This window comes from Apteryx mantelli, chromosome 21 (genome assembly GCF_036417845.1).
Source record: "Apteryx mantelli isolate bAptMan1 chromosome 21, bAptMan1.hap1, whole genome shotgun sequence".
NCBI classification, from domain to species: domain Eukaryota; kingdom Metazoa; phylum Chordata; class Aves; order Apterygiformes; family Apterygidae; genus Apteryx; species Apteryx mantelli.
In genome coordinates, this window is record NC_089998.1 from 1,466,209 (window position 1) to 1,493,277 (window position 27,069).

Consider the following 27,069-nt stretch of genomic DNA (forward strand, 5'->3'; position numbering starts at 1 on the left):
GGATATTCATCTTTGGTTGTACAGTGGTGGTATATAGTTATTTTAGTTGTCTTTTTTTTTTTTTCATTGTTTACATTTCTTGCTACTCCCTAGTAGCTGATGTTCAGCATGTTACTCTAAGGTAATACAGCTCTAACAAAAAATTGAGGATATCACACTGACAGAGTAGAATTTACGGCTCCTTTATTGTTGAGCATGTTCATTTTATTCTGAGAATCAGTTCCCTAAAACCCATGAACTTTATCCAGACACAAGTAGTGATGGATTATATGTGTTTTTATATTAATTCTAAGTATGGAAATAGTATTAAAAAATCCTGCAATTGTGAGAGGAGCTTGTTATTTAATTCTGTACCACTGGAACTATGTATTGTACTAGTCTTCATGTAAGGAATGAAATACAGGATCTAATGTTATTGAGTAGTAGCTCCGAATCATATAAGTTTTTTGCCTTGGCAGGTAATTTGGCATAAATTGTTAATGTAAATCCAGGTTAGTGGGGAAGACATTATTTTACTAAAAAAGATAAACTGCTGATTAATTCAGTATAGAACTCAATTACAAATTGAAAGTGTCTCTGCGGGACGCCAGTACCCTAAAGACAGCAGATGCTGAATTGATACTCCAGCATATTTCACACTGGTATGAAATATTAACATGGTTTATTGTACTTGTGTGGTGTACAATATCAGAAAGGGGGGGGTGGTGAGGAGTCTGGGCTTGCAGGCGTATATACCAATGGAAGATGAAAATACTGTAATCACTGAGAATAATAATAGAGAGGTATATTTTATTTGAAAAGTTCTTAGGAGAAAGCAGTTAAAAATAAATATTTACTTATCTATTATCTGCAACAAAACTTGCATCAAATGCAGTATGGAAGTATTTGATCTATTAATGAATGAATATAGATACATTTGTGTAAAAACTCAACTGCTGGGTTTTTACAAGACTGCTAAACCAGTGATATGCTCAGATTTCTTTTTGCATGATTTCCAGCCTATGTCATATTTGTGCTGTAGTTTTGCTGGGAAGTAGCAATCTTCATTTCCTGTATTGTTTGTATATGATAGGCAACATATCAACACCTGATGTGCTCATAATCCAGGGATTTAAGAAAGTTTGGTTTGTTTAAAATGTACTGCATCAGTGATGGTGGCACAGACAGATACTTTGCGTTTGTGAAAGTACCAAGTGATGAAGGGAAGTTGTATAGTGGCCCAAGGAAATAGGAATGTATGTAACTTAAGCAGACTTGTGGGGGGTTTGTTTCTTTGTTTTTGTTTTTTTTTAAATAAGAGTCCTACTTGAAAAGCTAGACAAAAGTAAGTCAAGTTACCTTACAACAAAAGTAATTCCAAACAGAGGGTATGATTCACAGCATTTGAACAGGATGTATTCTGGAGAGAAAATTCTAATCATATTTAATAGGCTTTGAGTCCTTGACACTGTTTGTTATGCAAATATTGAGTCAGTCACTTGCCTTCCTGCAAGTGAAGGAAAGTCATGTTTCAGAATTTGGGGCATTTCAGTTCCTTGTTAAATAAGGCTGTGGAAGAAGAACTGGAAAATAACATGATGCACTTTACCTTGATTTAAAATAACTAGAGCTGCTTTATACATACAGTATTAGAGTCATTATTTTATTTTCCCTCTCACATTTGCTTTAGAAACTACTACATTTCTGCTTATCTTAGTTTTTAGCATCTGTTCAGTAAAAATAAATAAACCCAAGTATGCTATTTCAAGGCATTTTTTCTTTTAGATTCAAGGTTTTTTTTTTCATTTAGAACATAAACAATTCTAAAATAATGTATGGTTGAAATTCAGCAGAACAGAGGAGACACTGTCTTCATCCCCATCAAGGGGGAAACAGTTCCTTGTATGACTGTAATTCACCTGGGTGAAATGGGGGAAAGGAGGAGTCTAAAGTTTAATTTTAATGTAATTGCAGGGAATATTCCCAGATGAGAGGCACCAAATTTTAGGGTCACACAAGCCATTTAGTCCCAGATACCTTCAGATATTTTATTTTTTTCCATCACGTGCTGAGAATATTCTGATAATTTCTCCCTGTTCTTCTTTATGCACTGGGGAACTGATGTTTGCCCCCAGGACCCATTTTTATGTTTTACTGCTATGGGTCTCCGAGATGCTGCTAATCTTACAGATCCTGGTTTTTCATAACCTTTATCTTTGGTGTGATCTTAATTCTAATTGTTTGCACTTGCAACTTCATCTTGTAAACTTTTCCTCATGCTTCACTAAATGGAGTCTTTTAACTTCCCTTACAAGAAAAAAAACAAAAAGTACTTTGCTTCTTTCTTTGTTATCTCTTTGGACTTAACCAGCAGATTTCAGCAATGCTTCCAGTTACATATTGATTTCCAACGCAATTTCTCCAACAGACATATCCACCCTTTAACATGTTGTAGTCTGCTGATGACTCCTCCGAAGTCCAGTTATGATTCTGCAGGTGTTTATGCCCTTCAAGAGGTATCACTTTCCTAGCCCCAAATTCCCAACACTTCTTTATAGTGTGTTGTTGTTGTGGTTTTTTTTTTTTTTTAACCCTGTCCTGCCTGAAGCTTCTGATTTCCTCCCCTTTCCTTCTGTTATCCCCAACTTGTGGATTCTCACTTGAAGTAGGGTGGACTTTTTACTTTACAGAATTTGAACAAGTTTCAATCTGCTGTAAAAGGATCAGTTGTAGTAAATACATTGTGTGTGTGTGTATATATAATTTTTCCCCCCCTCCATAAATTGTTACACCCTTTGACATTCAGTGTATACTAACCTTTCAAATTCTTGGTAAGACTCGTTAAAGCATTCTACTACATATCAAATATTAGACAGGATACTGGTGACCTGCAGAAGGCATTAATTTCACTTTGATAAACATTAAAAAAAAAAAAAACCTTTCTACAGTTTTTCAACATAGAAAAACATCTCCAGTTTAACTTGTAAAACTACCTGAATGGCAAGGAAATAATGCTCACAACACTATTGCAGCTGCTCTCTGTACTTCTGCAGGCGTAATGATACATTTAAAAGCTATTAGCAAAGATAGTATTAATATGAGGTAGAAATATCCACATACTCTCTAGAAGTCTTTTTTTTTTTTTTTCTTCAGTAGCACTTGAAATCTGGAAATTGCTTAAGTGAGAAGAGAAACTTGATTCAAGCCATATACAAGAATAATGTGGAAAAGTTCCTTATTGGTGCTGTTTGTGACTTGCACCATAGCAGATGTAGAGAGGTAATCTATCAGTTCTTGAGTGTCTACAAAATGCAACTCTCCAGATAACAGGTTTAAAGTAAAGATTTAATACAGTCTCTATCTACTATGATGTTGCAGTGACAGTTTAAAACTCATTCTCTAAATCTCAGCAGACTTTATAGCTAGCAGTGGGCCCATATAAAGCTTAATGGCATTACAGCACATAAATCATCTTTTAAAGATGCTACCAGTAGCTCCAATATTAAATGCAGACAATTGTCTGTGTTATAAATAATTTATCAAACACTATTTCAGATTAGCCTTCCATGCTGAGTTATTTATTTTAGCCTTTACTGTACTATTCCTAAGACACATTTTGAAAGATCCATTACTGGTCAGTTTAATGAACTTGGGGGTCTGTTTTTTCCCCCCTCAAGCGCTATGGTACATCTGCGGTGACCATTACATGGCTGATCTGGACCTCTTTGTGCCTTTTACAAGTGCTGCCCATTTGTCATGTAGTGGTAAATGGAGTTGCACATTGGAGTCCTGGGACACATTGTGTGATGTAGTGATGGAGACAAACAGATAGCTCTATAAAGTGCTGCTTGTCACAACTGACTTGTATTACAGTACATCACTCTTGCTGTAATCTCATTTAAGCAGCAGTGTGGACCCGAGAGAATGATATTCCCAGTTAGCTTGGTCTTTGCAACCATAAAGTAGGAAGTGCTCCTTTTATGTACTCTGAACTTTTAGGGTGTTTGGGTTTTGGGGATTTTTTTTTAAAGATTAATTATTACAGTGACTCATTCGTGCCCCTATAGTTAAGACTGTGTCAGCACTTTCATTATAACCCCCTATTTTCTGATCGTAAAATAGCAGTTCTTGCTAGAACTTTGTATGCAGGATCTCTATCAAGGAGCAGTTTCTCTCATGGCTGTTCTGGTCATCTTTCTAAATTATGAAAAGGGGATAGGAAGTGAACACAGCACTGTATCAGGGTTCCCTATAATTAAAATTATTTCAGGTTCATGAACCAGGCTGCACTATATCAGATGAAAGAGCTGAGATTATGTTTTAGACCTTTCTCAGTGTAGTAGATGCCTCAGTGTTGCTACAACTGAGCTCTATTGACTGTGGTGGCTATTTTAAAAATATTTTGTTAGAAATAGATTAATAGAGTACATTTTGAAAGGCAAAATATACCGAAGTGTTTAATTCAAAACAATGATGATTCTGCAAGACTTACATTGTTCTAAAAATTTGGAAATATTAAAAGGGAAAAAAAAGAAAACCCACACATCTGCCTTTGCCTAAGCAGTGATGTTTTTCTTAAACTAACGGCACACATAACAGCTTAAACCTATTTCTGCTACTACTTAATTTTAAAACATATCTACATGTAGTTTTTCATTTGCTTTAGTATGTTTACTTTTTCTATAGTTGCTATATATCGAGAGAGAGAGCGTGCGCGCACTATATAAAATACCCCCAGCATGCAATGAATCAGCTTAGAGAAATTAGTCTTGTATATGCTGAATAAGGAAATACTTTCTTTTGAGAGTTCTACTACCAAAAAGTGACATAACAAGCAGAAATTATTATTATTTTTTTTTACAGTGTGGTGGTTTTGTTCAAGTCAGCTTGGTAGAAAATGTAATTTAGTTTGTTGTTTTTTAAAAGATTAATCCTAATAAAAATGGGAAATAAGAACCTATACTATTTCTATAGTTTACTTCAAAAAAAAAAAAAAATCTCCCGGTCAATATTGTAATTAAGCTGTTTGAATATGAATACTGTTATTAACCAGTTGTTTTATAGCAGGCCATTGGAGAATGCAAAGCATGCACTGGGAGCAGACATGACTGTAGCTGAGCTAATTTTGGGCTCTTCTTCAGCTGCACTTGTACACTGGGGCTTGTGCAGCTGCTGTCTGCACCAGAGACATTCTAGGAGCAGGCTACGTATCTCAGCATCATTATTTTCAGGTGGCAGGATATTGGCAGAGAGACACTAAGGGCTTTAGATGAAGCAAGTAAAAAAGCTGCATTTGTCAAAATCTGCACGGAATATTTGCTGTTTTGTTCATGATACCTAAAGACGGAAGATTATTTAAATGTGTGAAATATCAGAAAAGCAATGAGGAGTGATAATGGGAGACAGAATTCAGTTACTCGGTGTGTCTTGGGCCTGTTAAACAGCTGGTAATGCTGGGCTAGCTATGCAGTAACTACTGTTAAGTATGAGTTGAGGATAAAACTTTGTTCTCTGACTGACTTCAGTCTTATTCCTATTAGAACAGGTATATGCTATTTATAGTTGTCAAATAACTTCCTTATAAATGATGGAAAAAAATTAAGCTGGTATGGTGCAGGGGCAGGGGGGTGGGTGTTTAATGTGCTTATGATGTGTGTAATTTTTCAGCAGCCTTTTAAGTGTGTGTGTGTGTGTGTGTGTGTGTGTGTGTATACATATATATGTATGTATGTATATACGCTTTCTGACTGACACTTTTGCCAGACAACCAGAACACGAGCACTTGCTCCATTAAGGTTTCGGTGGAGCTGACGCTGCCGGGCGCATCCTCGGTGGCTTTGCCTCTATTAGCGAGCAATACAACGCAATACGTAGTGCAGCCCGTTGGGAGAGAGGACCTCCCACCCGCACCGTGGATCCTAGGCGGTTCTTTGGTAGACAGCTCTCGTCTAGTCGCAGCGATGTCAGACCATGTTAAGCACTGCTGGAGCACATCATCTTTGTTCCGTTCCCTCCAAAAGCAACCTAGCTCGTGTTTTCAGCCCGCTAGGCTGGCGACCCGACGAGCGGTAAGCAGGGCCAATGCAACGCTTTAAAAGCTTGCTTGGGTGTACGCAGAATAGCAGTTTAGTTCAGATCTCAAGTGACAGTGTCTCTTAGCTGTCAATATCTACATATGACGTGAGGACTCTGTCCCCAGTTTTTGCAAGATATAAAACAGTGCTGCACCAGATCACATTGGTTGTCTAGAACATTAAGAAGGTTGTTTTGCAATATTTCTTTATACCGAGTAGTATCTTCACATACAGTGTAAAACTAAGGATTTACTGGCCCTACCAAATTATTTGTAGTATCTCTGGCTCTGATCTGTGACTTTCAGTAAAGTTGCCATTGAAATAAAAACGAACTCTCTTTGGAAGCTGTAGAGGGAGCCAACGCAGTTCTAGTAACCTTCTCTTTTCTAATAAGGGCTATCAAGTGTATCAGAACTTCTGAGGCCTGTTCCATCAATGCCATTCATATGTATTATATATATATAAAATATATATATATATATATATATGGAATGAAGTTGATTACAGGTTTGTTGTAATATATAATTTTAATGGAGAGTTTTGATTTTGAAATACTTCATTGTAGAAGACACTTGTCTGAATGGTAATTATGCAAGCGTTAATGTACAGTAGAAACTATTGTATTCTGTTTCATAAGACTATTTAGACAGCTTCTAAATAGCAAAAAAAATTCAGAAAGTTATGTATGTGCAGCATGCATTTCAGTAGCTGCATACTTGCCCTTTTTAAAGAAAGTATATAAAATCTGTAAGAAATTGTGTGCTCAGATTACATTTGTATTCTAGTTTTGATACAAATAGGATTTTGCTAGTTGCACTAAGTAGTTTAGAAATAATATACAGCATATGCTTTTGAAATATATAAATGCAGCATACATTAAATGGACTATATTAAATATATTATGCTTTAGTTATCTGTGGAATTTCTAACTTGTACAGCAAAAAAAGGGACTGTAGCAAATTTCCTATTAATTCAAAAAAGAAAATGCATTTTTGTTAAATCGCAAGAAGTTAACTAAAAATTATAGGATTTTTGACAGCGGTACCTAGTTCTGCAAGTATTCAGCAGATTTCTTTAAATTCTCTGTACTTGTGTTTTACACTGGAACTGAAAATATTAGCCAGCTACAGTTCAGTACAGAGCCAGGCTCCCCTGCAACAGTTTAAATGATCAGAATAAATTTTACAAACCACGCTGGCTATGTTACAAAATCACACACATCATTTTGGTACTACAGAGGATGATTAAATAGTCCCTACCTAGGGAAGGCTTGTAACTAAACTAGTATGGATCTTTAATTTGTATGCAACTGTTAACGGAGGGCACTACAGGGAACTTGCACTGTACACGTGCATGAAAGCCTGGAAGATAATATAAAGTTTTTCTCCATTGATTAAGACAGACAAAAATCTTAATTTTGTTTCCTTGACAATCTTTACCAAATCTCGGGGAGGGAGGAGGGGGCATGAACAGGTTAAAGGCTTTGCCCTTTAAATAGCGCCGCTGTTCAGTAGACTGATGTTCTGCTCCGCGGTACTTTGGTGATTAAAAAAGGTGCTGATATCTCATTTATCGTTTGAGAGCTCACAGCTTCCACTGTCACATGGACAAACATTTCTGTGAAATGCCAACACTTGTGCAATGACAGCTTTTTTAACTTTTCCAGGAAGAGGAAGCCAAACAGCTTGTGAGAGATGCCATTGCAGCTGGCATATACAATGATCTGGGCTCCGGCAGTAACATAGATATCTGTGTTATAAGCAAGAACAAGTTGGATTTCCTCCGTCCATATGATGTGGCCAACAAAAAAGGGGAAAGGTTGGTATTTCTGAAGCTGTGCATCATCTGTGCTCTTGCTTAACATTTCCTGTCTTCCATGATGTAGTGTACTGAGTTTTTTCAGCATATTCCCTAAATCTCTTTTAAAAAGCTTTAAGACAGTCATTATCAAAACCCCTTTATGTAGTTTATAGCTATTAGAGGATAGTCTTTAGATTTGTATTTAATATATTAGAATTTCAACAATGGCTGCAGCTGCAGTTGAATATTGAGGTGGTTAGTGGCATTTACAGATGTGTGGAAGAAGTAAGTGAATTGCTTACCTGCCACCTCTTCACCAAACAGGGAGACTGCTTCAAGTTTCAGGAAATTTGAGATGGTGATGAAGTTTCACATTTGTGACTGAGTAGATACTTGGGGGGGTTTTGTTAGTGGATGGCAATGCAGTCCTGTTTTGCTACTCTCTTGCTGGAATTTGTGTGTGGTGTCAGCAAGACCAGTGGTATTGCCATACCCTGTGCAGTTCCGCCTAAATTTAGCGTGGCGATGTGGAAAAGGAGTAGCTGGCAGCACAGCCTGTCATTAGCCATTAAATAAGAACTTGCTGTGGGGACAAAAACAACATCAACCCCCCCCACCCCCCCCCCCACCTCCGGAACTCTAGCCTGTAACTAACTACTATGTTGTGTTTTATTCCCTTTCTAGAAATTGTTTCTAGCCAGTGGCTGGAAAATATACCCTATAGAAAACTGCTAAGACAACACAGACATTGTTTTGATCATCACAGTTTTCTCATACAAATAAAAATTGTCCAGATATTTACTGTAACTTCTTAAAAACTTAGTTTATAGTTAATAGCTAAATTTGGCAGTAGCAAGATTTTTAGTCAGATTAAAGTTGATTCCCATTTTGTGTATAAATGAACAAAAAGTTTTGCAAGTTGTGAGTGTTCATGCTTTTCCAGTGGGGCAGCCCTGTCCTACTGTTTCTACTATGTAGAAACTTGGGCTGTGTGTTTTCCAGCTCTTTCATTTGGCAAGCCACATCAGAAAGAGATTTCTGTACAATCTCCTCCATTTTATGGTTCTCAGTGTTTAATTCCTCAAAGCTCATGGAAAGGCTGCACAGCACGTTAAACTTCAGCATTTTGTAGCACTTGGAAATCCTTCACAAAGGTGATATTATGCTGCCACTGAAAACAGTCATTTTGAATCTCCTAAATTTAGTGTCATAAATATTCAACTACAAAATTTATTGGGAACAAGGTTACATTTAAGTATGTATAATATGATCTTGTAATACTGAGAATATTCAGGACACAGAGGTGATGAAATTCTAAAGTGAGCAAGATTTTAGGGTTAGAGGAGCTGACAAATTTTCCTTCTAACACTCAGACATGTTGCTTGGTGAACTGCATTGCCTAATCAGTGATTCACAGCCCCCAAGGCAGTTACAGGCTTTTGCAATATGTACTTTTATGTTACATGTAACAAGTTGTGCAACTTTTCAGTCTGCTGCCAAAATAGTAGAATTTAAAGAAATCACTTTTTCCTCCCCTTCTTTTTAAGGCAGACACTATTGCCAAAGCCACTATGAACAGCCCTGCTCCAGTTAAAGGTCCTTTGGACTTCTTGCCACGCAACTGCACGTGCCTGAAATGTCATTCTTCTGAGCAAAGCCTTATAGGTGGTCGGCCAGGAGAGAATGGTCATTATATGGTTCCAGTGAGACTTTGCATTTCACTGTGCAAATGGGAGAACAGGAGAAAAGCTCCTTTTTAGTCAGATGTAGCAAGATTTCAGAAGCATGGCTTGTTTGCAGACATTCTTTGTTTTAAATGTGAGCTTTGGATTTCCGTGTTAAAATTAGCTAAAACATTGATAAAATTACTTTAGAGCTGCAAAAAAAAGTGCGTATTCTTTGAGCAAGGCTACACAACAAGAATGCTGTGTGCTATTATGAAATCTCACTTATTTCTTTAAAGTTGCCTTTCACATCACTTGGTAACTTTTTTTTAAAAAACAATGTGTTACACTAAGCACAGTTTCTGTACTCGCTTTGAACTTGTGTAAGAAACTCCCACATCAGAGAAAGTTATTAGATCTAGAATTTTAAATGTGAGTTTTCCTGGGTAGTATCATCTTCCAAATTAACTTTCACCCATTTCTTTAACAGGTTTGGTAGATACAAGTGTGAAAAAGGAACTACTGCTGTTCTCACTGAAAACGTAGCACTCCTGGAAATTGAGGTGGTGGATGAAACTGTACAAACCATGGACACTTCCTGAACTATTCTGTGCAGTGCTTATGTTACTAGAGACCAGTATTAGTTACATTTCAGTTTTAGAAGCCTTCCTCCATGAAGAAAAATATGCAGCTGATGTAAAATAAAGAGTTCTTACCAGTCTCCTAATGAATGTTTTTGATGATACTGCTTTTTTCTTTTCCATTCTCTCTCTCTGCTGCAGAAGTGAGGCTTATGCAGAACAGGACTGCAGCAGCTTATTCGTACTGGCTGCTTTTAGTGTTGTGGGCAATGAAAGTAGGTTGTACTTTACCCTAAAAGATCTGTATTAGCACGTACAGAGAGTTGGGCTCTTGGCGTGAATACCAGCATCAGTTATTTCATACTGCCAATACAGGGCTTCAAACAAAACCACTAAGTACAACAGCTGCTTTTTTGACTTCAGCCCAGGAAAAAAAAAAGTAGTAGGGGTAAAACTTTTCTGCTTAAGCCCAGTTTCTGTCTGTTTTTAATTTAGCATAATGTTCTTTTCTTGATGTATGCCTACCAGATCAAAAAACTTGGTATGAAAATAGTGAGCACTGATTTTGAGCTAAAGCAGACTATTTATATTATTGCAGAGAAATAATATTGGTATCATCATGAGTTTATAGTCATTCTTCCCCGTTTTCTGTAGTGACAGGCTACTGAGTAGATCCAGCCTCCACCGAGGTACAGACATTTTCATTTCTAAATTACCTAACTGAAGACAGCCCAAGTCAGAGCCCCACTGTCTTGTTACTTGCCTCACTTTTGCTACAAGCTTCCACTTGGCCTTTCTTTTTTTCAAAAGGTTTTCAGCAGTCCTAAAATCCAGGGCCTGTATTATCTGAGCTAAACTGATTTCAGACTGTTTCATGTTGTACCACTTACTTACCTCCCCTCCAGAACAGCCCCCAGATGCTGGCTGAAAAGTCACCTGCAATATTTTTTTTCTTCTTTTACTGGAAAGGGAAGGCATCTCATCTACCGTCACCTTCAAAAGGTTAACGGATATTAGGCTCTAGTCAGCACATGCAACAAAGCAAACAAACATCCAGGAAAAATATCTTTAGCCGGGCCATACTTCTGGAGGGTGAAGAGTTTCATATATAGGTTTCCCTCATGACAACTGACAGTTTATACAGTCCATTTGCTGGAAGCAGAGCTTGCTGTGAAGTATTAACATCTCATAATAGCAGTCAGGAACAGTTTCACATTTATATTTAGACTGTTTTCAGTGATTATTTCTAACAATTTTTTTTCCTTAATACTGGACTCATACTTTTTTTCTTAACAAAGGTGTTTATTTTGTAAATCATTGTTTTATTTATCTAAAAATGCACAATTGCAAAAAAAAAAAAATTACCTTTTGAAATACATTTACTTATAAGCACTAATAAATTTTAAGTAGCAAGAAAGTGACCAGACTTCTCAAGATAGTCAAGTTGAGCTTCCCTGAAAGCCAAAGATCCTATTCTAGGTTACACCAGCGAGGCGCAGCACAACCATCCCTATGAATGTGTAGCTGCCACCAGGGCTTAAAGGAAACCTGCAGTGTAAAAATGACAGTCTTTGGTCTTAACTCTAAGAATTGCTGAAGAAGCTGACCATAAATTAAACATGTTTGTTAGCATGGGAATGTTGGAAGCAATTTGGTGCCTCTCCTACATTCTCATGCTGATTTGAATTTCCTGAATCTCTCATGAGAGCGCAGCAGGCTCAACTTTCTGCTGAGAAGACTCACCAAAATGGCACCTTGCATTAATGATACCAACATTATTCACAGCAATTAATAGCTTTACTTTGCTACCTTATATAAATATTTTAAAATTTGATTGAAAGTAGTTGAAGATGGCACTGCAGTTTTCCTTTAAGTAGAGAAAATTAGGTTAAAAAAAAATCCACTAAAAGCATATATATGTATTTAACCTGCTAACCCTAATCTTATTTCCAAAAAATTAAGGATTGTATGCTTAAGAAAAAACAGGCACAGGCTGCATTTTAACTGTCACACACAAACCTACTTTGTGGCATTAGCCACTGTCACACGTGGAAGCAGCACTGTAACTGCACAGGCTTCTTTCCCCCGGATGGTGTCCTCGAGAACATTAAGTGCAGCACTGTTCCTCCGAACAGGCAAATGAAATGGAAACACTTGAACGTGAATCCAGGTTTGTTTCTAAAGCAGTGAATATTTTTCATTGACAGTAATGAAACAAATCATTGATTCAATGAATGGATTTGTTGGTTGGAAATTTTCATGTCGTTGTTAAAGACGATGACTCCTTCAAATCAGGTTGAGCTTTTATAAAAATTCACATTCTATAAATTAGCTTTCACAGTTAAATAGATAGGGGCTGATCCTTACGTAGAATTAGATACACAAAGCATTTTACTTATTTCTTTTTAAAATGTTTCAAAAAGTTTAAAACACTGCTTTGCTTATATTTTACCTATCAGTACCTGAAGTACCACTGAATTTGATAAAAGTATCTTCCCCAAAATACACTTGGCTTAGAATAACACTGGTTTTTAATAAGAACTTTTAGCCTAAAAAAAAGATTCATACCAAATGGGAAAATAAGTTTAAAGAGAAGTTACCTGCAGAAGCAATGCTTGTTTGTTTTTTTCCAGGTATATGCTTAACTCATCTCATTGGCTCTAGCCAAATTAACAGATAAATGCATCAGCAAATTATTCACTCTAAATTTTCAGTTTAAGAAAAAAAAAAAACAACTTGAAACAAATATGTTTCCCTCGCCCCAACACCCTTCCCAGTTCCTAAATCTGAAGAGGAGGGAATTAATAAAAACACGTAACTGGATGCTTTAAAAGATGATATGAAGTAAAAACTGAATTTGCTATTAACCATTTGCAGAAGAGGCAAAGTAGCAGTTATACAAATTACACAAAAATCTATGGCAATTCTTACATTAGTATAAAGTGATTTCACTGAAGGAATTATTTCAATATTTCACATTACAGTTAAGATAGAAGGGGTGTGTCAAATGCTCCGAGACACCCCTGTTAATATAATCTATCCTAGATTACACACGACAGTTTTAAAAAAGGACCCTTAAATGATCTACATCTGTAACGTGTTATTGGCTTAAAAAAAAAAAAAAAAAAAAAAAAATCACTTGCAATACCTCACAGAATCTTCACTTTAAAGCATGACCACCGTGTAAGAGTCCTTGTCAAATAACCTGCAGAAATAATGGAGCATCTTGCTACGAGTGCTCAACCCTCTCACTTGTGTGACTAGGCACCAGTCGGTTTCATCTGAGAAAAAAAATTCAAGTAAGACTAAGCTGTGCTGGCTTTTTGCGAGTGTTTGCAGATGGTTCAAGTGCTGGAGGTCCAAACATGCATTTGTTTTGCTATTTGGTGCACGTAACCAATGTCGGGTCTTTGATCTGGATCAGGGTATATGCACATGCTGACCAGTTCCCGTAGCTGAAAGACAGGAAAACAGCATTCAAATATTAATGGATCAGCTTATGTCTTACTGGAAAAAGATACGGGGTGGTTTGAACACTGGAGCCCAGGCCCAGAGTTAGGAACCTTTTACTCAGGCGCTCCCAGGCAGACTGTGCCCACATTCACTTGCCCTCCCTATAAAAGGACCAAAGAGAACCGTTTTCCTTAGCACCGAGCTTTGCACCCTACCTAACGGAGTGGATTTTACATGAAGTCATTTGCCACGTGCTGCTAGCGCGTACCGAGGTGCGTCCCTGCTCGGGGGCCTCGGGCGGCTCTAGGGCCTCGCAGCGGCCTGGCTGATCTGTTGCTCCCGACACTCATCATCCCAAGCTTTTCTAAAAATCTTTTTTTCTGTGAGATTTTTATTTCACCTTAGAGAACCAGAGCAGAGATGACTAACAGCTTGCTGAGGGAAACAGCTAGAGAGCAAGAGTGTGATGAGCAAGACAGAGGGGTCACAGGCAGAGTAACGGTGACGCCAGCGCGGGAGGCTCCAGTCTGGGGTGCGGAAGCAGCACTGGGCAGCGGGACACAGGAATCGGGATGTGGACGGGAGGAAGGAAAAACAAGCTCACTGCCAGAGATTTCACTGAGCTGACAGATGATGAAGGACTCGGAGGAAAAGGAGAAAGTGTTTAAAAGGAGGTGTTTAAAATGTGTCCTGAGCAGAGCTCTCCTGTACGATAATTGTCCTCCGCTTCCCACGTCAAATGCTTTGTAACGAGCCAGTTCAACAATTTTTAATGTAAAAAGTCTGAACGGCACTTCTGGATCTTAAGATACAGGATGCCAGAACACAGCTGCACGAAACAGCAGCATTTCCTAGAAGACCTTTGTGAAGAAAGGAGACTGGTCATTGATTATTTTTAATAAATAAAATGCGGAAGGTCTCAAGTCTCCCCACCTCCCAACCCTCTTTATTGTGCACATGAAAGATTGTAGCTTTTAATTATACAGACACCGAAAGCTGCTCGTATCCCTGAGGCATGGGGAGAAACAGCCTTGAGCCTCTGATCTTCTCACATCCTCCCAGTAGCCACAGTGCCAATTATTTTAATGGTAATTAAAAGCATGACCATACAAGCTATAAGCACACAGCTTCGGCTGCATAACTGAACGCACCCGAGCGAGGCTTTCGGTCCTGACGGGAGGGAGGCCCCCGCTCCACGGGGCTGCCGGGCCTGGGGCACGCGGCAGCGGGGAGGCTGCGGGATGCACGGGGCCGAGGCACAGGCGCACGCAGCGCAAGCAGAGGGGCAGTGGAAAGCAGTTAGCACCCGACCACCTCGCCCAGCGGCGTGCAGCGCACCCCGACAGCAGCCCAACCCCATCGCCCCGCTGCCTGCGGAGCAACCTGGGCTCCGCAGCCCCTCCGCCTCCGCTCCCGTCCGAGGCAACTGCGACGTGACCGGGCTGCGTGCGCGCGGGGGCACGTGTGCGTGCGTGCGCCTCTGGTAGCTGCTGAGACCTCCACGATTTAACACGTACCTGAGCCCTGATCAGACAGACTGCACCACCACACACACACACACACACGCACGAACCAAAATGCTGCTGAGGATCTGAGCAGAGTCTGCACCACCAGTACGACTTCTGCAAGCAGCAGTTGTGTTTCCGTGTACGTTAAGGCACTTCAACACAGACCGGGCAGTTCTGTCCTCAATCAACGACCGTTACAGCACGGGGATTTCACCATCAGCATCTGCATGGGACTGAAGGACCAGGCCTTGACAAGCCCCGCGGGAGGCTGTGAAGGCTCTGCCGCTTTCTCCCATCCCTCGCAAACCAGCGGCAGCGACAATATCAGACCGATTTGAAGAATCTGCCCTCCCAGCCTGAAATGGAGACGTTCCCTCTCAGCGGGAGGCAGGACCTACCCCATCGCCCGCTGCTCTCAGGAAGAACAAATTCCTTCTGAAGCACCTTGATGCTGCAGATGCCTCCAGATTTGCAAGTCTTTCAGAAAAAAACAGTCCTGGTAGCCGGCCTGGGTGTTTAACCTAGCTTGGCTGGTGGAAGACACCAACACACCTTCCCTTCAACTATTCACTCTAAAAACATCTGAAAATTTCATCTTTAAAAGCATGTACTACAACAAACAATGTTCGTGGTGGAGTCGTGTTCCAATATTCACAAAACGAGGCTCTTCGCAGTTTCACGCAACAAGCAGCAGCTAATACAGCGAGATAAGCTACAGCCACAGGCACAGCCCTCCTCTGACTTTGTCAAGCGTTCTGTTAATAGCGTACGAACACCATCTGGAGCCTAGTTCTCTGGGACCTGGCGCCTTTGAGCTTTAAACCATCCTTCTCACCCCGGATTGTATCACCACACTACACGCACTCTTTAGCACTGCCAGAGGGAAGCAAACAGACAGTAATTGTAAAGACAGGAAACACATCTGTCAACTTACTCTAATTCTTGCTGCCAGCAGGCATATCTCGAAATGCGTGCTACCACAGCGTGGCAAACGCGAACGCGCCGACCCTGGACTTGCTGCTAAGGCAGCTTGGGAAAAAAAAACCGCTTTTCTAGAACTGGTCCCAAATAATCTTTTTGCATGAGTTACTCAGCAAGAAGCAAAACCTAAACTGTGTCTATTTATTTATTTAATGAGCACAATGCCCTTTACAGTCAGGATCCTGCCATCTTTATGCCAGTATTTAGAGCCTAATATGACCAAGAAATTGCAACTGCCCATTGTTGGAACACGAGAGGAGAATTGGGAAGTAAAGCAGTCACTTCGCACACACGCTACAGAAAAGCTTAGGACAGGAAGGTAACGAGAAGAGATGCTCTACAGAGAAACCAAGCGCTTGTGACCACGTCCTTCTCCTCAACTCAATAGCCAGCTGACTGCATGCTACAACCTTAACCAATATTACCGCAAAGAGAGTTTACACTGTTTTTTATGGAAGTCGTGTAAGCAGCAGAGCTTGCAGAAGGGGCCTGATGCAAAACTCTCCAGCAGCCACACTGCGAAGGGAGCAGCCCGTGAGGACACATGCTGGTACCTCTTCCAGCAGCCTCGCTGGGATGGTTTCCCTCTCCAAGGCTGCACGCTGATTTTCCACTACAGAAGCTCACTGATAGGAGTTTCTTGGTCACCCTAAGACGCTTATACAACTGATCGCAGCTGCACGCTCGGCCTTCCAAACAGCTGTTTGCACGCCACATACCAGAAAACATTTCCGCTCTTTAGTTCATGTAATGGAAGATACATGCCTTGAGCAAGAGCCCTACAAAAGACAGCTTCTCCTGATGGAGCGATTTGATATTGCTAGATTTTCTCTCGAGCATGTCTCCTGATTCAGCTCCAGCAAAGAGTACTGCTACTGCATTAACACTAATGGTCCTGACAGCCTCCCCTCCACCTCAGCCACAGCTTCCGAAGTCCCCAGAATCAATGCAACCTGCCTTCGAGACCAAGTGTGCTTTGATGACACTGTACCTGAAGCAGCCTGTGTGTCTATGGACACGGTCAGATGCTTGTATTAAATCTCCAGGCTTCTTCCTCTGCTCCCTTTATTGTTTTGCACCACTATGTCTATTCTCTCACAGAAAAGTCCTCATTCCCCACTTGGCTTTATGCACATTTCCATCCCAAGGCAGACACCCAAGCAGTGTTCTCTGTGTACAGCTATATGGCCATTTCCTTCATGCAGCTGCCACAATAAAACCCAGCAGCCAAGACGTTCTGAGCACTGGCACAATCCCTCTTACGGTGGAATAACAGCTTGTCTGCTAACTGCCAGGCATTACATTTTCTCTGTATCCTGCCTCTTGCTTCTCAGAACTCTGTTGTAATTAAAACAAAGACCCCAAAAGGATATGGTGAACATCTAAAATTACATTAGCTATTTCTTTTCAAACAGGAGACAACTAGAACTGAAAAAGAAGGTGAGGAAAATAGCTGGCCTGTCTGCATAAGAAAAAAATTTTAAAAAGAAAAAAAAAAATCAGCTCCTAAGACCAGGTACAAAATCAACAGGGGTGATTGCAGCTGAACCGAAGCACAGCAGGGCAAGCATGCATGGTGGCAATTTGTGATATAGCCCGGTTCACCTACTGCTATCTCTTGCTTTCATGGGCAATAAAATTAACCAAACCTTTAAAAAGCCCCTATACAGATGCTGTGTAGATGCTTATTGTACTAAACTAAATGAGTTTCCTTCCCTCTCCCTATTTTTTTAAAGAATCTTCTTTAAGCTTTGTTACACACTTCACAACTGAAAACTTCATAAACAAAAATTTAAGCGCTGTTTATGTTTTATAGCATGTTTTTGTGTTATTTTAAGGGAAAGGAAGGGAAGGAGAAGGTTTTCCCACGCTTCATCGTTGTGCTTTGCCAGTGTGACAGACTTCCAGTCCCAAAATACTCCCCCCACTAAGAGATCTTCTTTTCTGCCTTAATTTAGCTTGCCGAGATTCAGGCACCACGACAATAGGTTCCTTAGCCAGCTGTAAATGTACCCAAGATCTTCTCTGTAGCCATCCCCTGTTCCACCTTAGATGTTGGGGGCTTTTCCTTAGGGGTTCCCTGTCCCTTGAAGGGGGGAGGCAGCTCGCTGCAGCCCCCCCCCCACGATCCCCTGCAATAATGTTCCCAATTTACCTTTTCAGAATAATGTTCAGCTGGAAGAGGTGGGTAGTCACATTGCTCTATTTTTTGGCAAAGAGAAAACAGGTTCATTTTATCTCCATAGAAAGGACTCTGAAGAGCTGCCATCTGGAGAGAAAAAGAGAAAATATTTCAGAAATGTAAAGGATTTAATAGCCCTCAGCACTGCTGATTTGCGAGAGCAAATTTTCTTCTTTGACAGTGAGCAAACGATTATGTTGCTCTTTGAGAGCGTTTGCAAGCCGAAGTTGCTCTGAGAGCACGGCAGGTTTGCACACTGCTGAACGGCTGTTGCCGGAGGCACCTGGGCTTCTCATGCCCAACCAGCCCTCCGACGCGGTTGGCGCGAGCAAACGGAGTTACGGCAGGCAGCAGCAGCACGCGGCTCCTCCTGCTGCAGCGCGCCCTGTCCGAACGGAAGGAACGAGAGTCCACGCTTGCCCGGCGGCGCCGGCCCCTGCGGCCCCCTGCTCCGGCCCTGGTTCCCTGTGCTGCAGGCACACGCGCACTCCCGTCCTGGAAAGCAAAACCGCCCCCTCTGCCCCCCTGCAGAAATGATCTGTCTCCAAAGGACGCAGCCGGCTGGGCAGCACGGAGACCGGGAACCGCGTACACGCCACCACTGCCCCCCAAACACCAACAGCATCGCTCGCTGCTCTTCCTTGGATCTCGCCATACAGGAAAACCTGTTTTTCTGCCACTGTGATCAATTCTGCCCAAAACGTTTCAGATGTGGGACACAATGTACGGACAACAGTTCTAGGAATTCACAGAAAAAAAGCACCTATAGGATCCTTGTACCGTACGGCAATCATTTAGAAACCAGCTGGTTGCAAGACTATGATAACCTATCATAAACACGACGATCTCTTTAAAAACTAAAAGCTCTTCTGTCTTTGGTCACACGTGATGGTTTCAATCTTCCGCAGTTACAATCATGTGCAGAACAGGCAGTTCATTTGCTCTCTGTGTCTGCTAAATTTTTAATAGACTGTTGCAAGAAATAAATTGATTATTTCTGGACATTTGGCTAGCTAAAACACAAAGAATCTTATAAACATGAATGATTCACTTCAGTTCTATAAAAAACCCAAACAAACAAAAAAAAACCCAAACAGAAAAAAATCCACTAAGAACAACAACAACAAGAAGCAACTCCCCCTCTCTCATCCCCCCTTCGCCCCCGCAGAAATTCACTACTTAGGGAAGAGGATCCCAGGCAGATTTTGGAACCAGACTACTGCAACTTTTCCTAATCAACCTATTTTTTTCGTCTTTAGATTCTGTTTTATGAACCCAATATTTGCATCTCTGAAAACAGGACAGATTTTTGAGGTAAACAGAACATCCACATAGCAAGGACAGCATGACAGGAGGCGTTTTAGTGGGGAAAAATTCCTTCCAGGGCATGCAGAGATTCTTTAAAAAGATGTGTTTATATTACACTTAAGTCTCAGGAAGGAAGTTGCATCTTCATGCGTGGAAAATAATTTATCCTGGAAGCCCTTAACCGAGCGGTGTAAATGAACATTAAACGATGAGTCTCAGAACGCCAGACTTAGCGAGACGTGCATTTGTGAGCTTACAAAATGGGGTGCAAGAAATGTCTGTTACAAGTAAACGTCATGAGCTAAGTACCTTTTTTCTGTCCCTCTTTCGCAACTGATTCAGGAGCCGCGGAGCCGCCCCGCTGCCGTGCTGCGGCGGTGGCGGGCGCCAGGCCGGGGCTGCCCAGCTCCGTGGCTGGCCGGCCCCAGGACGGACGCCGGACGGACGCAGCAGGAGCGCTAGCAGGAGGCGTCCGCAAAGGGAAGCCCTGCGCGGCGGCAGCGGCGGCCGGCGGCCCCCATCTGCTCGCTCACCCGTGCTGGCGTTCACGTGCTGGCTGCCGCGCGCAGCGCCGCCCGACGCAGCAATACCTCCTTCTAACGAAGCGCTAGCGGGTAATTGTCGATATTAGCCACTCTGTTTAGATCTTTCCAAAGCATTTCACCGCGAGCTGTGTCAAATCGGCAAGCTTTTCCTACTGAGGCCAGCTGAAGTTGATGCTTCTCACTATGGCTTTAATAGGGGGTTATTTGATAATTATTAGTCTTTTGCTCATTACCGTGCGCTGTGAAAGCTCCCTGAAGCCGACTGTCTTGGTGCTGACACACAGCGCGCTCCCAGCAGAACAGTCAATACCAGATCCTCCACTCTTACCTTGCAGTTAGAGATCAAAATTGATGGATTACTAGTGATTTGATGATAGATACGCAGTTTTGAATGGGGGGTGTGTGAAAATGCTGCATTTGGGCTGGATTTAGAGCAGCCGGACACTGCCGATGCACGGGCTGGCCGGCTGCGCGGTGCCCCCCGAACCTCCTTACAGCTAACAAACCTCCAAGGGTTAAGCAAAGCAGGACACATTAAGACAAACCAGACTTGGATTAAAACATAGACATATCTTTTAAAGGATTTAAAGTTATCATGTTTTCCACTTGCTGATTTGCAACACATACTGTTTTCTTCATGAAAATAGTGAAAACATTCCTCAGCTTCACCGGGTTATCTCACCTAAACTCAATGCAGGTGAAGTTGTGTCTCCATTACTTAATATAAAGTGTCATAATTGCAAGATGCAAATCATTGGGGGAGAAAAATAGACTCCAATTAAAACTCTATTTTTCAGTTAGAGACTGAGAGCAAACTGCTATCGGTTGGTTAAAACCCAAGCGAAGAGCCCGGCACTCGAGCCCGCTCCAAGACACAACATCAGGGTGAACGTTATGGAAGGGACACAAGGCGACCAAGGGCTGAACAAAGCCCCCTAGATTTCAACACAAAATCAGCACTTCCCATAAGCTAAAAAAGGGGGTTTCAATTCCCATTAAAATTTCTCTCCATATCAAGTTAAATGATCATGTGCCAAAGAAAAAGAATGAAAAGGAAACAACAGTTTTTTCAGACTGAACTGATAACACAGGGAATTAAATGGAAAGGGATGCCGTACACGGTCCGACCAAACCAGCCCAGGACGCGAGGCGGAGGGTAGTGACTACAGGCACTCTAAATACATCACTAACGGCAGTCTGTGATGCTACGTTTGGGTTTGCTTCTGACATTTGGATTAGAACAATTACCGCAGGACAGCTAGATCTCCATGTAAAATCACCACCACGCAGTATGACTGGTTAAAAATATACAGGAATTGCTGTTAGTGTTTAAATTGATCATCTTGCTAGGACTGCTAAAGTCATTGCTTGTAGCTATATTCTGGAAATAAACAACTTATTTTTATCCCCTCCAAGTTATCTGGATGACAGGTTTATACAGGAAGTGAGGGATGAAGACAGTTCCTACTATACTGATAAGATTTAATAAAAATCACTGTGTGATTATCAATGTCAAAGTTAAGTGGTGTTATCTGACATCGCATCCCAAACCCCTCAGTGCTGAGTAAGTGAATTCCAGTGGACACACATGTCTCTGAAGGCAATTTGCGCATTAAATCTCTCTTCGGTTTATCTACACAATCTGTATGGAGAAATATCAGAAGTGACTCATAACCAGACAAACATTATTTCCTTACTTTTAAGCCAAAAGGAGAAACATTTTTATTTCAAGCAATTAGCAGCGATAAAATACAACTCCTTTAAAGAGATGTAAACTTGATTTTTAATTTCAGATTCTGAAAAGTTTAGGAAGTCCAGTAGCGGTTTATCTACTGAATATAAAACTGGTAACTGGCCAGCACTTCTTGGAATTTGCAAGATCTCACAGCTCTTGTGCACAAAGCAAAGGCCTACCTACGTAGGAAGTAGTTTAAAAATGCTTCATATGCCAAATCTTTCACATATTACTATAGTACCACTACTCCTACCAGAGAATTATGTTTAGTGTGCAATTAAGTCAGCTTCTTGAAATATAAGGAGCACTGAGACTACTGTGCCATAAGGGGACCATATTGCCTGCAACAAAAACATATCTTAGCGCAATGCTAAATATTTCTCTCTGCATAAATCTGGAATCCCATCTCCAGTAGAGCTCAGTCTCAGAAATGACTCAGAGCAGCCCGGCAGAGAAGTTGCTTCGTACACCAAAGCAGCAAGAGAGTAGCAGCGCCCACCTTGGGTGACTACAACGAAAGCAGATGCACTTGGCAAGTGCTGCACACCCCGGCAGGGCAGCAGTCTGCAAAGCCTTAAAATGAGAATTCCTGTTTAGACCAAATACATGAAACATATTAAATAATAAATTCCTTGGGGCTCAGGTTTCCTTCCTCCTGCTCCTACGTAAAGTAGTATCTGAACTACTTTTCAAATGACACAATCACATACAGTTACATTGCATCATTCCAGTTTTTAGTATCTCAGTAGAAACATTACAAATGAAACTATCCTTCATCAAAAATGCCAGCTTTTAAACCACTTGTTGCTGCTGCAGTCCCAAAGACTGTCCAATTCCGCTGGCAGGGTTTTATTGATTTATTTCACTGAGTTCCCAGCACCAACATCTCCCTCTGAAGATGCAAACCACAGGGCACTTGCACACTCTGCCAACAAATAAATAGGTACCTATCGAACGGTACGTATGACTCAGGGCTTCGCACTACACTAACGACAGTAGGTTACCTCCTGCAACAAGCATTTAGTTATATTAGATGAGTATTCTTCCAGGAGTATATAAACAATGACAAGCACTCAACTCCTGCAGGGAAAAGCTATGCTGTGTGCTTTGGAGGAAAAGTTACTGCTATCCCACCTTGTCCTACAAGACTCATTTCATCAGCTAGCTGAAGTACATGCTACACTATAACTGTTTTCACATCTGATGTGTTCAACAAATAAAACACATTTCTGTTTATTCTCCTATTCCACATGGTTATGAAAAGTTGCAGTGAGAAGCACAATTTCATCATTTCACATAACTTAAAATAACTCAGGAAAGCAGAACTCTGACACTTGGAGGCCTATCAGTCAAAGAAGATGTGAATAGTACTCTTATAATTAAATATCCTAGGGATCTTTAATTCTTTGAGTAGGGACAAAAACTTTCTAAATGTTGACCACACACTTTCACTTGAATTCAAAGATGTGCCATACATTGAAGAAAGATTAAGATTAGACTTTAAGTGAATACAATATTTCTCAATAGTCCTTGACCCCAGCTAAAAACTTAATCACAAAACTCAAAGTACTACTATACAATCACAGCATTTGTTTTTAAAATCAACTTAGTAGTTTTAAGAATAAAGTTATACAATAAGCATGTAGTTCATACGAAGTGTGGCTGCTTCGTGCCTGTACATTTGGCTATAAGACAACGTGCAATTCAAAAAATATTCCATCTAAATTCTAATCAAGTTACAGAAACAGTGATTTCACATTACACAGAAACTCTATTTTTCTTTATCAGGAGCTCTAGAAATTAAAATATTCCAACTGGTCAGAATTTAATTTAACAAACCAGTAGCTTACATTCACATGAAATTTTCTGTTTTTTAAACAAATGCGGTATTCAGGAGAAACGATGAATATGCAGTCCTAATAACTGCCCTGCTCACAGTAGGCAGAAAGAATGCCAGTAAACTGGCTTGTTTATGTCGACATCCTCAGCGTGCCCTGGGACCCACCAAATTAACTTGGCGTAAGTACTGTGCTGTACAGCACAATCCCTTGGTTGTGAGGGCTCAAAAAGCGCACAAAAGAATAACTTTTTGTAAGGTTCCCCAACGATTAAGCTAAAATAAGTCTGAGCTACTCTAATTTCTGTTTCACTGTATTGCGTGGTTAAGACAAACTGGAAAAAAAGTTAGAAGATACTTACTTCATACAATAAACAGCCCAAAGACCAGATATCAGATTTAAAGTTATAGCCATTTTCATGTATTCTTTCTGGGGACATATAGTACGGAGTTCCCACTGTAAAAAAGCAAACAGAGAAGGAATATTCATCATCTTAGGAAGTGACAGCGCAATGCATATTGTAGAGAAGTTTGCCTTTGTTAAAGGAATAGGTTTAGCACAACTAGCTCCTTAGAAGATTTACACAATAATTTGGAAGCAAGTCAAGGTTTCAACAGCACATTCTTATCTAGAACCAAAAATACGATAATATAAAAAATTAGATGGCAGGTGAGCATTACTGAAAATATCTTTTTTATTTTTGAAATTTGAGGACGATTATCCTCCCCTCCCAGTCTTCCACGTATCTTTGGAATATCTCACATGTACAGAACGACCGCAGATGATCATTCTCCTCTGGTTCACTCAACAGCATACGAAACTGCAAGTTAGATGTCATGAACATTCATTGCTCAAACGAGAGCCTGGTGACAGCATATCAATCGAACGTCCACTTGACATCTGCCGCACTAGCAGCATGACAGACCAGCTCGAGGTACGACGGAGCAGCCTTTTTAAGAGTTCAGGAGACCATTTACTATAGCAGAGAAATGGTGGTAACAAGCCCAACGTCAGACAGGTATTCAGAAACTTTCTGAAGGAATGAAGATAATAAATCCAAACTTTAAAATACTGTTCCAACTTGCAGTCACGTCAGAAGCTGTGGGATTTCTATGCAGTTTCAGAAGTCTGTATTTTATCAAAAGCAATCTACCACAGCATTTAGGACAGGAGTTAGAGGAAATTATTAATAAGTTCCTCATCTCAAAAAGACTCTCTTTTTTAAAATCCTAAATAAGTTTCAGTTGTGGTACTGAAAATACAAGACATCCTGGCACTCTCAACTACATCAAATAATCACCAGATATATCATTTATTAAAACATCCAAGGGCTTTATATGCCCTTTTTTCCTGCTTCCCCTGCTTGCCCATCCCCTGTCAATTTTTTCTGCTTTTGGCATTCCAGCGTATCCTTCTCCTAATTAAAGATCTTTTTCACAAGATGGCAAATGTTTAATTTGCCTGTAACATTCAGTTTTCAGTTTCTTCACTCAAAACCCTGAGAGTGGACAGCTTAAAGACTCGTAAGCAGATGAGCAAGGGTGTAAGAGATGGGGGAGTGCAGCCACCGCCTTCCCCCAGCTTCCCCGAGCAGGATCCCACACCAAGCACACAAACTACTTGTACTGGAAAGCAGCCGATTCCTGAACAGCAAAATTCCTGCCCACAGTGCACCCGCGACCCGGCACAGAGCCGGGCTGCTGCTGCCTGCAGGACACCCGACCAAAATAGCCTCGGGAGCCGTGAGCTTAGACCGTGCAGTGTTAAGCATACATGTGAGTCCAGAACTTTTTTGCATTCTCCTGTCATCCGGAAAACCTAAACACAGGCCTGGATCCCATTGCTACAGGCACTGTACAACTCACAGGACAGAAAGATGTTTACAGCCCCAAAGAATTCACAAAGCCAGAACACCGAAGAGACGCGGTCAGATGTGGCAGCACCGGAGAGTAAGACAACGCTAGTCCACAGTACACCAGCATCCTAACAGGAGCCAGAAATTAGAGAAGTATAAAAACCTTTTCTTGGGCAATTTAGTCAAAACAAAGAGCATTGGTTTGAAATTAGTACTATCAGTGCTGAAATGCAATTATCCAATTTTTTTCCAAAGCATTCCCCAGCTTGCCCAATCATTCCCAGGCTTATGGTCTCACTGGAAGTATGGGTGCAATACGCATGCCATTCCCAAGGGCTTTGCCACATTCTGAAGCATTCCGAAACCGTACATCTTCCATGGAGTAAACTGGGATCACATTGCACCAGCTACTCCACAGTAAATGCCCATGGCATTTTCCTTCTCTGGGGTGAAAATTAGACAGCTTGCTTAAATAAATAAATACAAAACTCTAATCTTTATTCTATCTTCTGGTCATGCATTTATATGCGCAAACCTTGAGTCTACTAAACCTTAACAATTTTTACTCAGAGCTATTCAGAGACACAATATATAATGTGAAGTGAATCCTGTGACATTGGTGTGAAACATAAGAAGTTACAGAAATACAGTTATTGCAGCTCTGCTTACCAAAATAGACCAAGTAACCAAGAAAGGGGACCACTTCCCTGACTAGCTCATTTATTTGGTCCCCCAGGAGTTTCAGTAATCAGCTGCCCTATATGATAAACTCAGCTTGCATTTACAGGTCATTCAAATAAGCAATTACTTTACCTTCAATGTGGAAGTACCCTAATGAGAAATTAATTTTTTTCAAATTCTATGCAAACTACATGACTGGAAACATAACACCCAGAGATTATTATATTCCCATGTTAGTTCTGCCATATACAATTTTACTTTCCTCCTACAGCTGTCAATTCAGTAATGTTGTATCCAGTCTAGGAATATGCCAAATTGACATTGTCCCAGATTTGGCTAGCTCAAACCGCCAGTGAAAGGCTGCTGCGAATGCGTTAGATCAATGTTCTGCCCACAGTTAACAGATTTTTAACAAACCGGACAGAGTAACTTCACAGAACACCACATTCAAAGAATCCAATGCTTTCCATGGATCTCTCTCATTTACATGTAAAATGCACATAATGGGAGAGCACAGCCTGCAAATAATTCCCATATATTTTGCAGAGCTCTGTGAAAGAGCTACATTTGGTTAGAACAGCTTTGAGTCGTTAAGCGAAGTTCTTCTTGAAGACGGTTTCGTAAGACTCCGCTGAACACCGATGTGCAGGACAGCTCCCTGCCTTTAACTTCTCAATTTTCTTTTCTCAAATCTGTCAGGAAAGCTAAAGCACTAGCAGCAGCAGCAATCATGCTAGCCCTGCTAGCAGCAAAAGGAGCTGAGGAGGGGTGCATCGCAGCACGCGGAAGCGGCAGGAGCAAATGCGAACGAAGACCATGCCAACTCTTACTCCCACAAGCTTTCGTGCTTCGGAGCGCTTGGCGCCGGTGGTGGTCTCCAGCCTT

The 27,069-nt window shown here is 40.9% G+C and overlaps 2 protein-coding genes across 6 annotated transcripts in view; one reads left to right on the top strand and one right to left on the bottom strand.

Annotated features, from left to right (window-relative positions):
- PSMB7 (proteasome 20S subunit beta 7) overlaps positions 1–10,244 on the top strand; it is a 28,114-nt gene extending 17,870 nt beyond the window's left edge. The window contains exons 7-8 of the mRNA XM_067308879.1: positions 7,720–7,871; positions 10,008–10,244. Of these exons, the coding sequence (XP_067164980.1) occupies positions 7,720–7,871; positions 10,008–10,119 (264 nt within the window). The 3' untranslated portion in view covers positions 10,120–10,244. The remainder of the gene's footprint in view (positions 1–7,719; positions 7,872–10,007) is intronic.
- A 1,135-nt stretch (positions 10,245–11,379) lies between these two features.
- NEK6 (NIMA related kinase 6) overlaps positions 11,380–27,069 on the bottom strand; it is a 76,294-nt gene continuing 60,604 nt past the window's right edge. For all 5 annotated transcript variants that reach the window (XM_067308875.1, XM_067308874.1, XM_067308877.1 and 2 more), the window contains exons 8-10: positions 24,010–24,104; positions 18,196–18,309; positions 11,380–13,553 (exon numbers count right to left, since the gene is read on the bottom strand). In XM_067308875.1, coding sequence (XP_067164976.1) covers positions 13,443–13,553; positions 18,196–18,309; positions 24,010–24,104 — 320 coding nt within the window. In that variant the 3' untranslated portion in view covers positions 11,380–13,442. The remainder of the gene's footprint in view (positions 13,554–18,195; positions 18,310–24,009; positions 24,105–27,069) is intronic.